This window comes from Serinus canaria, chromosome Z (genome assembly GCF_022539315.1).
Source record: "Serinus canaria isolate serCan28SL12 chromosome Z, serCan2020, whole genome shotgun sequence".
NCBI classification, from domain to species: Eukaryota; Metazoa; Chordata; class Aves; order Passeriformes; family Fringillidae; genus Serinus; species Serinus canaria.
This window is the reverse complement of record NC_066343.1, coordinates 10,924,641-10,935,407: the sequence shown is the minus strand read 5'-3', so window position 1 is coordinate 10,935,407 and position 10,767 is coordinate 10,924,641. Positions and strand designations below refer to the sequence as shown.

At 59.5% G+C, this 10,767-nt stretch overlaps 2 protein-coding genes across 2 annotated transcripts; both read left to right on the top strand.

Moving 5' to 3' along the window:
• The first annotated feature begins 4,938 nt into the window (after window positions 1–4,938).
• LOC127061079 (maestro heat-like repeat-containing protein family member 7) lies at window positions 4,939–6,419 on the top strand. The gene is made up of 3 exons (XM_050987307.1): window positions 4,939–5,234; window positions 5,481–5,668; window positions 5,751–6,419. The coding sequence occupies exons 1-3, from the start codon at window positions 5,094–5,096 to the stop codon at window positions 5,890–5,892; spliced, it is 471 nt and encodes a 156-aa protein (XP_050843264.1). The 5' UTR covers window positions 4,939–5,093; the 3' UTR covers window positions 5,893–6,419.
• Window positions 6,420–6,542: 123 nt separating this feature from the next.
• LOC108963754 (uncharacterized) lies at window positions 6,543–9,600 on the top strand. The gene is made up of 8 exons (XM_050986953.1): window positions 6,543–6,694; window positions 6,903–7,079; window positions 7,211–7,366; window positions 7,523–7,624; window positions 7,956–8,058; window positions 8,333–8,389; window positions 8,678–8,808; window positions 9,169–9,600. The coding sequence occupies exons 1-8, from the start codon at window positions 6,608–6,610 to the stop codon at window positions 9,598–9,600; spliced, it is 1,245 nt and encodes a 414-aa protein (XP_050842910.1). The 5' UTR covers window positions 6,543–6,607.
• The last annotated feature ends 1,167 nt before the right edge of the window (window positions 9,601–10,767 follow it).

Here is a 10,767-nt window from a genome sequence, read left to right as displayed (position 1 = left end):
ATCTGCATCAATGAGCCCCAGGTGCACAATGATGCCCTGGAGAGTGGCACTAGACCTCCCCATCAGGAGAGCACTCATGCCCCCACCCAGGGGACCAAAGGCATCCAGAGGAACCTTGTGTATCTTACCAGAGTCTATAACGACTGTTTCTGCGGTGCAGACATCCACACCTGCGGATCCGCTGGTGCTGGCTGCGAGCCGGCAAAGCAGACCTGCATCGGCTCCGGGGTCTGGGGGGAGGCTTCTATCTTGGCGCGTCCCCCCTTCGTGCTCGGCTTCACGTTTCCCGAGCTCATTAAGGCCTGGCCATTAACATGAACAGTCGCCTTGCAGACATTGGACATATGATTAGGCCTACCGCACCGACCACACAAGAACATGGGAAGTTTTACCTTCTGCCCCTTCTTCCCCCGCTTCTTGCCAGCCTGTGCATTCCCCTGCTGTGGCCACCTGCCCTGTGGTGCTGCTCAAACTGGCTGCGCCATGGTAGCCTCAGCAGCCAACTTCCGACCCGCGGGAACGAGGTCTGTGCAGGCCTCTGCCATCTCAAAGATGGAAGGAGCCCCAGGCATAGCCATTATGGTCCTCCGACAATCATCATTGCAATTACACCTCACATGGTTTGCAAGGACAATCTTCCTCGCCCAAGGATCTGGCACCTGCCTCTCCACAGCCGCAGTCAGCTTTGCTGCAAATGTCATGAACGGCTCATCAGGCCCCTGGACAATGGTCGAGAATGCCTGCCTTGGGGCAATCATCTCCAGGGTCTGAACAATCGCTGCCATGCCCACCGAGTTGCATTGATCGAGCACAAGGTGGTGAAATCCAGCCTGCCCCTGAGGGTCCTCATAGGGTCCCTTGCCCAACAGCATTTCCGGCACAGCCGCACACCTGGGATCCTGCTGTCCCAGCTCGGCATTCTGTGCCACTTGGAGAGCCGCCAAACGAGCCCATTTGGTTTCAAAAACACCGTACTGCACCGGGTCAAAAAGGGAATGAGCCACTGCACGGAGATCGGAAGGCATCAGCACGTCCCTAGCAACCCTCCGGAGAATCTGCATAACTTCGGCAGACCCCACACCATGCTGAGTAACTGCATCACGAAGTTCCTTCTCCAACTTATAAGAAACAGGTTCATGGGTGCTATGAGTGACACCCCCTGATCACAGGGAAAGCCTGGAGACCCCCTGGCAAAGCCGCAGCTCCTGCTGCGCCCCGGTCCGTGGGTCGTGCAGGGACAAGAGCAGTTGTCTGACTAGGAACCAGCCGAGAACCATCTGTCCCTGCACCCCCTGCAGCACCAGCGGAGCCGTAGGGGCCCCCTCCGCGACCCCGCAGATGCCTCAAGGAGGCAGGCTCACACATCTCGTCGGTCTTAGACTTACATTCCCACCAAAAATGGCCGGGCTCCTTCGGACGCATGGTCACCTGGCACGGGGGGAGTGTCCACAGGTTCGATGGGGAGGGGCCACGGCCCCTCAAACCCACCGGCCTCCCGCCTTCCGTGCCAGCAGCCGCGCTAAAGGTGAATACGTCAGCGCCCTGTCGTGCCGCAGCTCCGGCGGGAGCAGCTGTGGCAGACGCCGACGCCGGCACGGCCCGCGGTGCCGGGACGGACCGAAACGAGATCAGCTCGGGGTCCCCGTCCCCGGCCGGGGGTGCTGGGCGGGGTGCCGACGGCGGCACGGCCGGTAAAACCCCATCACTGCGGGGCGGCACCAGGAAACCCGGGAAGCCCCCGATAAGAGAACAGTCTGGGACGCAAGACGCCACAGCGGGCACTGCCCCCGCTGCGCGGAGAGGGGCAGGTCGCCCGGCCCCCGGGGCGGGGTCCGACGGAGCACCGACTGACTCTCTGGCCCCAGCCGCCTCCTCCAACTGCGCACGCCCAGAGACGGGCGATGGCGCCTCCTTACCCGGCGAGTCCAGCTCGGAGGTGGGCGAACCCGCCTCCACCGCACCCAGGGAGAATTTTGTAGAGACGCCGCAGTTCGGACAAAGAGTCGTCACAGAGTCAGGCTCGAGCAAAGGCGAGGGTCGCCCCAGAGACTCCCCGCCGCCGCCAAGCGCTGGAAACGCACAAATAAAGGACGGCGCTCCACCAACCCTGCCGCCCCCGCGGGGCGAAGCGGGACGGGGGCGGCCTGCCAACTCCACGGGGGGCTCCGCCACCCGCAAGGCTCCTCCCCCCGGACTCGGGGCCAGCCGGCCGGGAGCCCCATCCACCCCGGGCGGGGGGCCACCCTCCTCCCGGCCAGATCCGTCCCGGCACAGGGTGGGGGGGTCCACATCAGACAGAAACTCAAACTCCCCCTCATCCGCCACCGAGAGAGGCGGGCTTCCCAGGGAGCTCCGAGGACTAGAAAAACCAGACCACTGCCAAACCATCATACACCTTTTCCACTGCACCAGCAGTGGCACCGCCTCCACAGTACAATCATCAAAAAGGACTTCCTGGAGGCGGGTGCCCAGATGAGACCATTCCTCCCTGGAGAACGCCCTCCCAGGGCCCGAAAAGAACCCCTGCTCCCTGGCCCACGCATAAAGATTCATAAACTCTCCCCAAGAACCAGGGATCTGCCTCACCTCCAGGACATCTCTCCAGATGCCCAAAACGAAAGACTCCTCCTCGCAAGTCAGGGAGGGGGCCATCACAACGAGAACAACGGGCAAAGCACCAAGAAGGGCGGGGGGTTGGGAGAACGGCACGGCCTCACCGCAAACCGACTTGTCTCAGCCTAGGCTGCAGTACACTTCGGCGGTCACCAGATGTCGTTACCGGACACGAAAGAAACAGACGCACACCTTGCTCTGAAGAGAAGAGCAAAAAGAGAAAGTTTATTTCTGACTCCAATATTTATAGTTTCCCAAAAGTGACAGTGGATTGGAGGGTGACAATGCCACCTCTCCAAGACCACTGGACAAACTAACAGTCCATCAAGTGTCTCCTCCTCCATAAAGGAATGCAAAACAACGTGTTATCTACAGAAAGTGTGTGAGAAAGTTCTCCACAAAGAAGTAAAAATCAGAAGGCTTAGGAAATATTAGAAAATCAGGGCAACAAACCTGGGCCACTTTGGGTGGGCTGGGGGTGGCCCCAGGGCAAGGGGCAGTGTGTGCAGGGACCCTTTGTGACACAGTGCAGCATGGGCACTGTGGCATAGAACAGGTGTCCAAGGGCCCTTTTTGACACGTGGTGACATAGGAGCTGGCAGTGACAAGAGCACAGCACAGTGCTCGGAGCACACAACAGGACAGGACGGGACAGAGCGGTGCCGTGAGGAGCCCACACACAGCGTGCTCGTTCGTGTCCAAACTGGAGCCTTTCCGAGGCGTTATTCCTGCAGCTGAGCTCGAGGCTTGACCACAGGACTTGCCGACCCATGGTCTCCCTGAGGCTTCTCTTCTGCAGGTGCCCTCAAGGGCAGAGCGTGGGACTTGGTGCCCCAGAGGCATCTCCCATCCCTGCCGCCAGTGCCCTCGAGGCCAGACCACAATCATTGACAGGAATCTCCTGTCCTTGTGGCAGGAGCCCTTGGGACCAAGTGCAGGACTTGCTGTCCTGTAGCCTTCCTGAGGCTTTTTTCTTGAAGGTGCCTTCCAGGCACAACTGCTGGACTTGGTGACTTGGAGCTTTTCCAAGGCATCTCTCCTGCAAATACCAACAAATCCAGTCAGAGACATGGAGCAGAGACCCCCAAGAGTGCCCAAGCTAGCCTGGGTGGAGGAGGAGGAGGAGGAGGAAGAAGACCCTGGAGCTGCCCGAGCACAGGAGACTGAAGAGGAGGTGGTGCCGTTCCAGCCACCACAGGAGGGTGAGTGGCAGAGCTGCAGGACTGTTGCCTACAGCCGGCTTGACCCAATGCCATGCCTTGCCATGCCATGCCATGCCATGCCATGCCATGCCATGCCATGCCATGCCATGCCATGCCATGCCATCCCCTGGGGACATGCCCAAGGACAGGACGGAAAAGGGGCCAGGCAGACACCCCACAGGGGCCGTGCTCCATCCTCATGAGGCATCCCAGGGCTTTCGCAGCCTGGGGAGTGCAGGACTGGGCTGTGTTCTCCGGCCTCTCCCACAGCCCCTCAGCTCTGTCTGTGCTCACTCTTTGCCAGATCCAGCCCTGGAGCGCACGGGAGAGCAGGAATCCAGCCGTGGCCGCTTCCGCAGCACAGCTCAGGTACCTGCAGCCACCCCCAGCTGGGCTGGGCCTGCTGTCCCTGCTCAGCCAAGCACTGTGTGTGCAGCAGTCCATGCAACATCCCTGCCTTCCTGCCCTTCTCTGAAAGTTCATCTGCCAGTTCATGAAGAGAATGCAGGAGGAAGAGTCCATCGCCATGGGCACTGGGCTCAGACCATACCCTCCCATCTTCCAAACTAAGACCAGTGCTGCCCTGCTGTGTATGCTTGTAGAGGAAGATTTTTATAATCCAGAGCAAGTAAGCAGCCTGTGGTCTGGATTTGATTCTCCCAGAAATTGCTTGGCCTCCTAAGCAATGCATGCTGGTTGCTGTGAGCCTTTGAGGCCACATGGCAGTGTGGTGGGAAGGGAAGCACTTCCCTGGGGAAGCTGAGAATATTGCTCCCTCTGGCAGCTTTCCAAGTCTCCCTTTGCCTTCTCCAGGAGCCCACCATGGTGAGGTACATCCACCAGTGGCTCATCATGGCCAATGATTCTGATGAGCACAGGCTGGACAAGCCCCTGCTGGATCTCACAGAAGCACAGCCAGATGACGCAGTGGTGACGCTCATGCGTCTGTCCCCGTCCTGTGACAGGTATGGGGCCCACCTGCCCAGAGGGCTCAGGGCTCCCCAGCCCATCACCCTGTACAACCTGTCCCACGTGTCTGACCAACAGAGGGTTCCAGGGCCCTCTGGCTGCTCCCTTTGCCAGCCCTGGCATGTCAGCCCCTGAGCCTGCTGCCATGCTCCCTCCCTGCCCCTCAGGGGTCTGTCCCCAATGGGCTGGGCTGCCTGGGTGCTGCTGGCGAAGGGCAGTGGGCAGAGGCAGAACTGGCAGCCAGCACAGCTCCCTGCAGTGCTGTGTCTGAGACTACCTGAGACAGAGCTCTAACCCCACGGAGCTGCCATGGCCATGTGGAAGACCATCATGTGCTCGTCCAGGACTGTGGAGCTGGTGCAGCTGACACTCCTGGATGTGCTGGGGAGCTGGCCAGAGCACAGCACGTGCACCTCCGATGGGGACGATTCGGGTGTCTTTGCCCTGGCTGTGAGTTTCTGCAACTGGCCTTTGATGGGCCCAAGGCTGCCTCTCTAGCAGCTCTGCTTTCTCCTTCCCCCACTGCATCTCCCTGCCTCAAATCCTGGCCTGAAACCTGGCCCACGGGCAGCTTCAGGCCCACCAGGCCCAGTGCTCCCCCTGCGTCTCTCTGGGGCTCTCTCTGCCAAGCTCAGGCCCTCCCACACGGACACCTCGGCACTGAGCGCTGTCTCAGGGGGGCTTTGTCCTTTGCAGGCAACCGTGGTGATGTGGAAGATCCTCCAGGTGCCCTGTATCCCACGGATATTGAAGGTGTATTTCCCCCGCCTCTTTGTGCATCTGCTCTTCCAAGTGTTCTTCAGCACTCTGGATATGCCAGAGGAGGTCGATACCTTCTGGAAGCAATGCCAGGAAGAGCACGGCCTTGCCACCAGCCCAAACAGGTGCTCCATCCTGTGTCCCTGGCACGTGGCCTGGGAAGGAGCCAGTGCTGCCAGTGTGACCTGGGCTTTGCTCTGCACACAGGTTTGCAGTGCAGACCCTGAAGTCCCTGCTCTGCCTTCTGCGGCGTGAGGATGTGGTGGTGGCAATGGAACGCAGGCGTGGCTGGGACATGCTGCTCTCTGTTGATGCCCACCACTTTGCCGTGGCTCTGCTGGGCAAGTGAGACCCCTTCTCCCCACTGCCTCTGACATTTGTGCCGTGGCTCTGCTGGGCAAGTGAGACCCCTTCTCCCCACTGCCTCTGACATTTGTGCCGTGGCTCTGCTGGGCAAGTGAGACCCCTTCTCCCCACTGCCTCTGACATTTGTGCCCTGTGCCCCACACAGTCCCCGTGGTCGTGGGCTACAGGGCCCTGTCACTGAGGGACGGCCAAGCAGACTGGAAAAGGCTGGGAGAGGAGGGTGCTTATGAGCAACCAACTCCCACATGGCCCAGGTCCCCTTGCTGGAAGGCTGGTGGGGAAAGATGAGAACTCTGTGAGTCACTCCTGGGAGAGGTTTGCCCACTGGCTCAGGGTCTTGTTTCCTTTTTCCTCTTGTCAGAGAAATTTGCCAATCAGACATACACTTTTCTTCCGAGATTGCATTCTACCTGCTCAGCATGCTCAGCAAAGAAATGCCATACTGGGATTTCCCTGCCCTGGCATTCCTTGTGGAGGTGAGCCTCAAGGCCAGCACTGCCTTGCTGAGCTGCCTCCCAGCTCTCTTCCCTCTCGTAGCCACAGCTGCCAGGACGGTGCCTGTGCCCTGTGCTGCTGCCTGGGTCCAGCCCTGTGCGGTTCTGGGCTCCAGATGGCCGGGTCCCCTGTCACTGCCCTGTGCCTTTCAGGTCCTCGAGTGCCTGGACTTGAAGGAATGCAGTGACAGTGTTCTGGAGATCATGTCACAGAACCTGCAGAGCGAGCACAGGGCGAGGTGTTACTTGGCCCTCAGAGGCCTCGTAGTGCTGGGCAAGAATCCCTTGATGGTGAGGAGGGGACAGTGGCTGAAGCCGTGCAGGCAGCGTGGGGCTGGACAACGCAGTCGCTTGGCCTTGCCTGGGCTTTGGGCGCTGGGACAGCTGCTCCCAGCTCTCCTGCTTCCTCCTTCAACTGTACGAGTGCTTCGGGACAGGCCTTTGGCCTCTGGGCCATGCAGCAGCAGTGTGGTGTTTCACAAACTTGTGTTCCACGCAGGCTGAAAAAATGGGGAGCCTGACGGAAAGTCTTGTGGAGCTCCTGGAGGAAAATGACAGTGACATGGTCAGGATGACCATTCTTCTACTCCGATATTTGCTCCTGGATAATGGTGCCCCAATACCCACCCCCATCGCCCTGCAGCTGGCCGAGGCGCTCCTGCCACTTTTTGACTGCGTAAGGCTCTGTGCCCACAGCCACGGCCACTGGCTGCTGCCCGGACACTCCACTGCCCTGTGGAGATGCAGCCCTGTGCCCTGGGGGGCCTGAAGCTGATGCTGAGGTCTTTTGTCCTTACTTTCATACAGGATGATAGCCAGGTGCAGCTGAGCTCCATGTGTGTCTTTCAAGAGATGCTGGACTTGTTAATGCAAGAGGGAAGAAAGGCCCTGAAGTCCCACGTGTGCCAGAGCCTGCTCCCACTCTACTTCCACTGCCATGATGAGAATCAGCTTGTAGCTGAGGTGAGGACTTGTGGCTGGCTGCTGTCCCCCTGGGAGGGGGCTGGGCTGCCTCCTGCCCTGGCACTTTGCGGGCTGCAGCCTCCTCCAGGCTGTGGCACTGAGATGCTCCTGTGCCCTGGCCTGTGGGGCCATCTCCACATCTCTGCTGCTCCCCAGGCCTCCCGGGAAATGCTACATTCTTCAGCCAGATTCCTGAAGAGGAGGGATCTCGATCAAGTGCTACAGGTGGATCAGACATGGAGGTTCGGCGAGAGCCTGGTAAGGACTGCCAAGAATCCCCAGCCTCAGCCTGGAGAAGGCCCCGAGGGCGGTGCTCAGAGTGTGGGGCTGGGCAGCTGTGCCCCTGCCTGCCGCTGCTCCCAGAGGCGGCTCGGGCTCTTCTCCAGGATCCTGTGGGCCAGAGCCGGCACCGCGGCTCCCTGGGCAGCAGCCGGCTCTCTGCCCCTACCATCGGGAGCCCGGCACCAGCGGCTGCTGGCCGCACCTCAGGGCTGTGCGGGCAGGGGAGGCTGGGGCTGGGCGCAGGCAGCGCCCGGCCGAGGGGCTGAGCCCGCGCCAACCCTTCCTTCCCTCCCGCCGCTCTCTCCAGCTGGCAGAGGACAGGAGTAGAGCGGCCGAGCACCTGCGCCGGGCCCTGCGCTACCTGCAGAGCCCACAGGAGCCCCTGCGAGAGGCGGCCATCAGGTTCATGGGTGAGCCACGAGCCCGGGCTCCCTCCCCGGCCCGCCGCAGCTCGGCCCCAGCCCCGCCTGCTGCCCCGGCAGTGCTGGCCGGGCCCGGCGCCGTGGAGCCCCGGCTGGGCTCGGCGCTGCTGCCGCCCTCTGGCAGCCGAGCCCTTGGGCGGCAGCGTGCGGCCAGGGCCCGGGCTGAGCCCTGCCGGGCCAGCAGGCCTTGTGGCCACAGCGCCGGCAGCGCCGCAGGCAGTGAGCTGTGCCGCTGGGGCCGTGACAGGCTCTGTGTTCACAGGGATGGCCGGGCAGCACCTGAGGGGGAAGAAGGAAGAGCTCCAGCTGATCTGCAGTGGTGAGTGATGGCAGCGGGCTGGCAGTGGGGGCTGGTGGGGGCAGCTGCAAACCCTGCCCTGGCTGCAGAGGGCTCTGCTCCCTGTGTGGACAAGGGGCAGCATGGGCAGAGCACACAGAGATCTCAGGGCCATGTGGGGGATTCGTGGCCAGCAGCTTCGGGCTGGTCCCGTTTGTCCCTGCTCCCTCTTGGCCATGCCTAGAGCCAGCTGGGATGGCCCTGGCAGGGGGTTCTCCTCACGTCCCCACAGATATGGGATCTGACCATGGCTCTGTTCCCCTCTTTCAGCCCTTGAACACCTGACGGAGGACATCAGCAGTGTCATGTCAGACATGGCATACCAAACTTTGTGTGTCCTCCAGGCCCTGCAGAGTGAGCGATATACCCTCTTCCAGAGGCTGCAAGATCAATTCCACAGGGCATGGAGGACACGGCCTCGTCTGTCAGGGCTCGGCTGGCTGCACTGCTGGAGCTCTGCAGAGAGCTGAGCCCAGAGGCTCTGTCTGCTGGAGCCACCTGAGCCAGCAGGAATTTCCTATTTCTTTAAAATTGTTCTTTTTTTCTTTTTGTTTTTTCTTTAGTATATGAATATAGAATGTGTTATAATACAGACTCACAGGAGTTTTCTTTTGCTGCCCAGGGTCTGCAGGGCATAGGGGAAGAGGGGGAAAAGGGTGCCTGGTCTCAGCAAGCTGCCCAGACGTGCAGTGTAGCAGGGAAAAGGGCCAGAAGGCCCTTGCCCTTTGGTGGTTCCATTGAAGCCTTTGTGCTGCTGACAGAGCGGCTGGGCAGGGGCCGGAGCTGCGGGGATCCCTGCGAGAGCGGTGCCTGGAGATGGCCATGAGCCTTTTGCCAGGCAGGAAGCGCCATCCGTGTCCTCCTGCCCATGTGCTGCTGGCTGGATTGCTGAGGGCTCCGAGGTGCCTCTGGCTAGGGCTCCTCTGGAGCTGCTGTGGGGCTGTGGTGCTGCTGCCGGGCAGCTTGGCCGGGCTGGGGGAGACCCTGAGGGGACAGGGCACCGGGAAGCCCTGAGCAATTGGGTGTCAGAGGCCATAAGCAGCCCCCTGGCAGCTGCCTTGCTCCTGCTGGAGCTGACTTGCAAGACGGATCCTGGGCGCTCTGGAACTAACAGCATCAGTGTTGTTGGAAACCTGTGGGGGGATTGGTGTGGGATGCAGAGGTTCAGGGACATCACACGACAACCAATATGATCCAGTGAAGCCAAATTTATTATCCCTCAAAAGATTGTATTTAAATAACTCTCTACTGTCCATGCGTCTCTAGCTAATACAGGATTGCCCAGGCCTAGCTGTTCACGTGTCTAAGATAGGGTGCTGATTGGATCATCGAACTTTTCACGCGTCTGGCTGTGGTTTTCTGTCCCACCCATGAACTGTCTTTTTTCCTCACCTTTCCAAGCTCACTGATAAACTTGCTGAGTCCATTTGACTCTTCTTCTTGTATCAAGGATATACCAACCCCATTTTCTGAATATGTCCATTATTGTTTGTGAACATGTCCATTGTCCATTATCCCAAGCAGGCTGGATTGTGCATTGGCTGAATATGGCCATTGTTTTTCAAAAACTCCTCAATCTGCAACAAATCCTCAACAATGGTATGCCACTGTTGACATTGCTAACGCGTTTTTCACCATTCCTCTGGCAGCAGAATGCAGGCCTCAGTTTGCTTTCACCTGGAGGGGCGTTCAGTACACCTGGAACTGACTGCCCCAGGGGTGGAAGCATAGCCCCACCATCTGCCATGGACTGATCCAGACTGCACTGGAAAAGGGTGAAACTCCAGAACACCTGCAGTACATAGATGACATCATTGTGTGGGGGAACACGGCAATGGAAATATTTGAAAAAGCAGAGAGGATCACCCAGATTCTGCTAGAAGCCAGTTTCGCCATCAAGAAGAGCAAAGTCAAAAGACCTGCCCGAGAGATCCAGTTCCTGGGAGTAAAGTGGCAAGATGGACGGCATCAGATTCCCACTGAGGTCATCAACAAGATCACTGCAATGTCTCCACCAACTAGCAAGAAGGAAACACAAGCTTTCCTAGGTGCCATAGGTTTTTGGAGAATGCACATTCTTAAGTACAGCCAGATTGTGAGCCCTCTTTTCCTGGTCACCCGCAAGAACGAGTTCCACTGGGGCCCTGAATAGCAACAAACCTTTGTCCAGATAAAGCAGGAAATAGCCCATGCAGTTGCCCTTGGCTCAGTCAGGACAGGACCAGAGGTGAAGAACGTGCTCTACTCTGCAGCCAGGAACCATGGCTTGTCCTGGAGCCTTTGGCAGAAGGTGCCTGGGGAGACTCGGCATCGACCACTGGGATTCTGGAGTTGAAGCTACAGACGGTCTGAAGCCAACT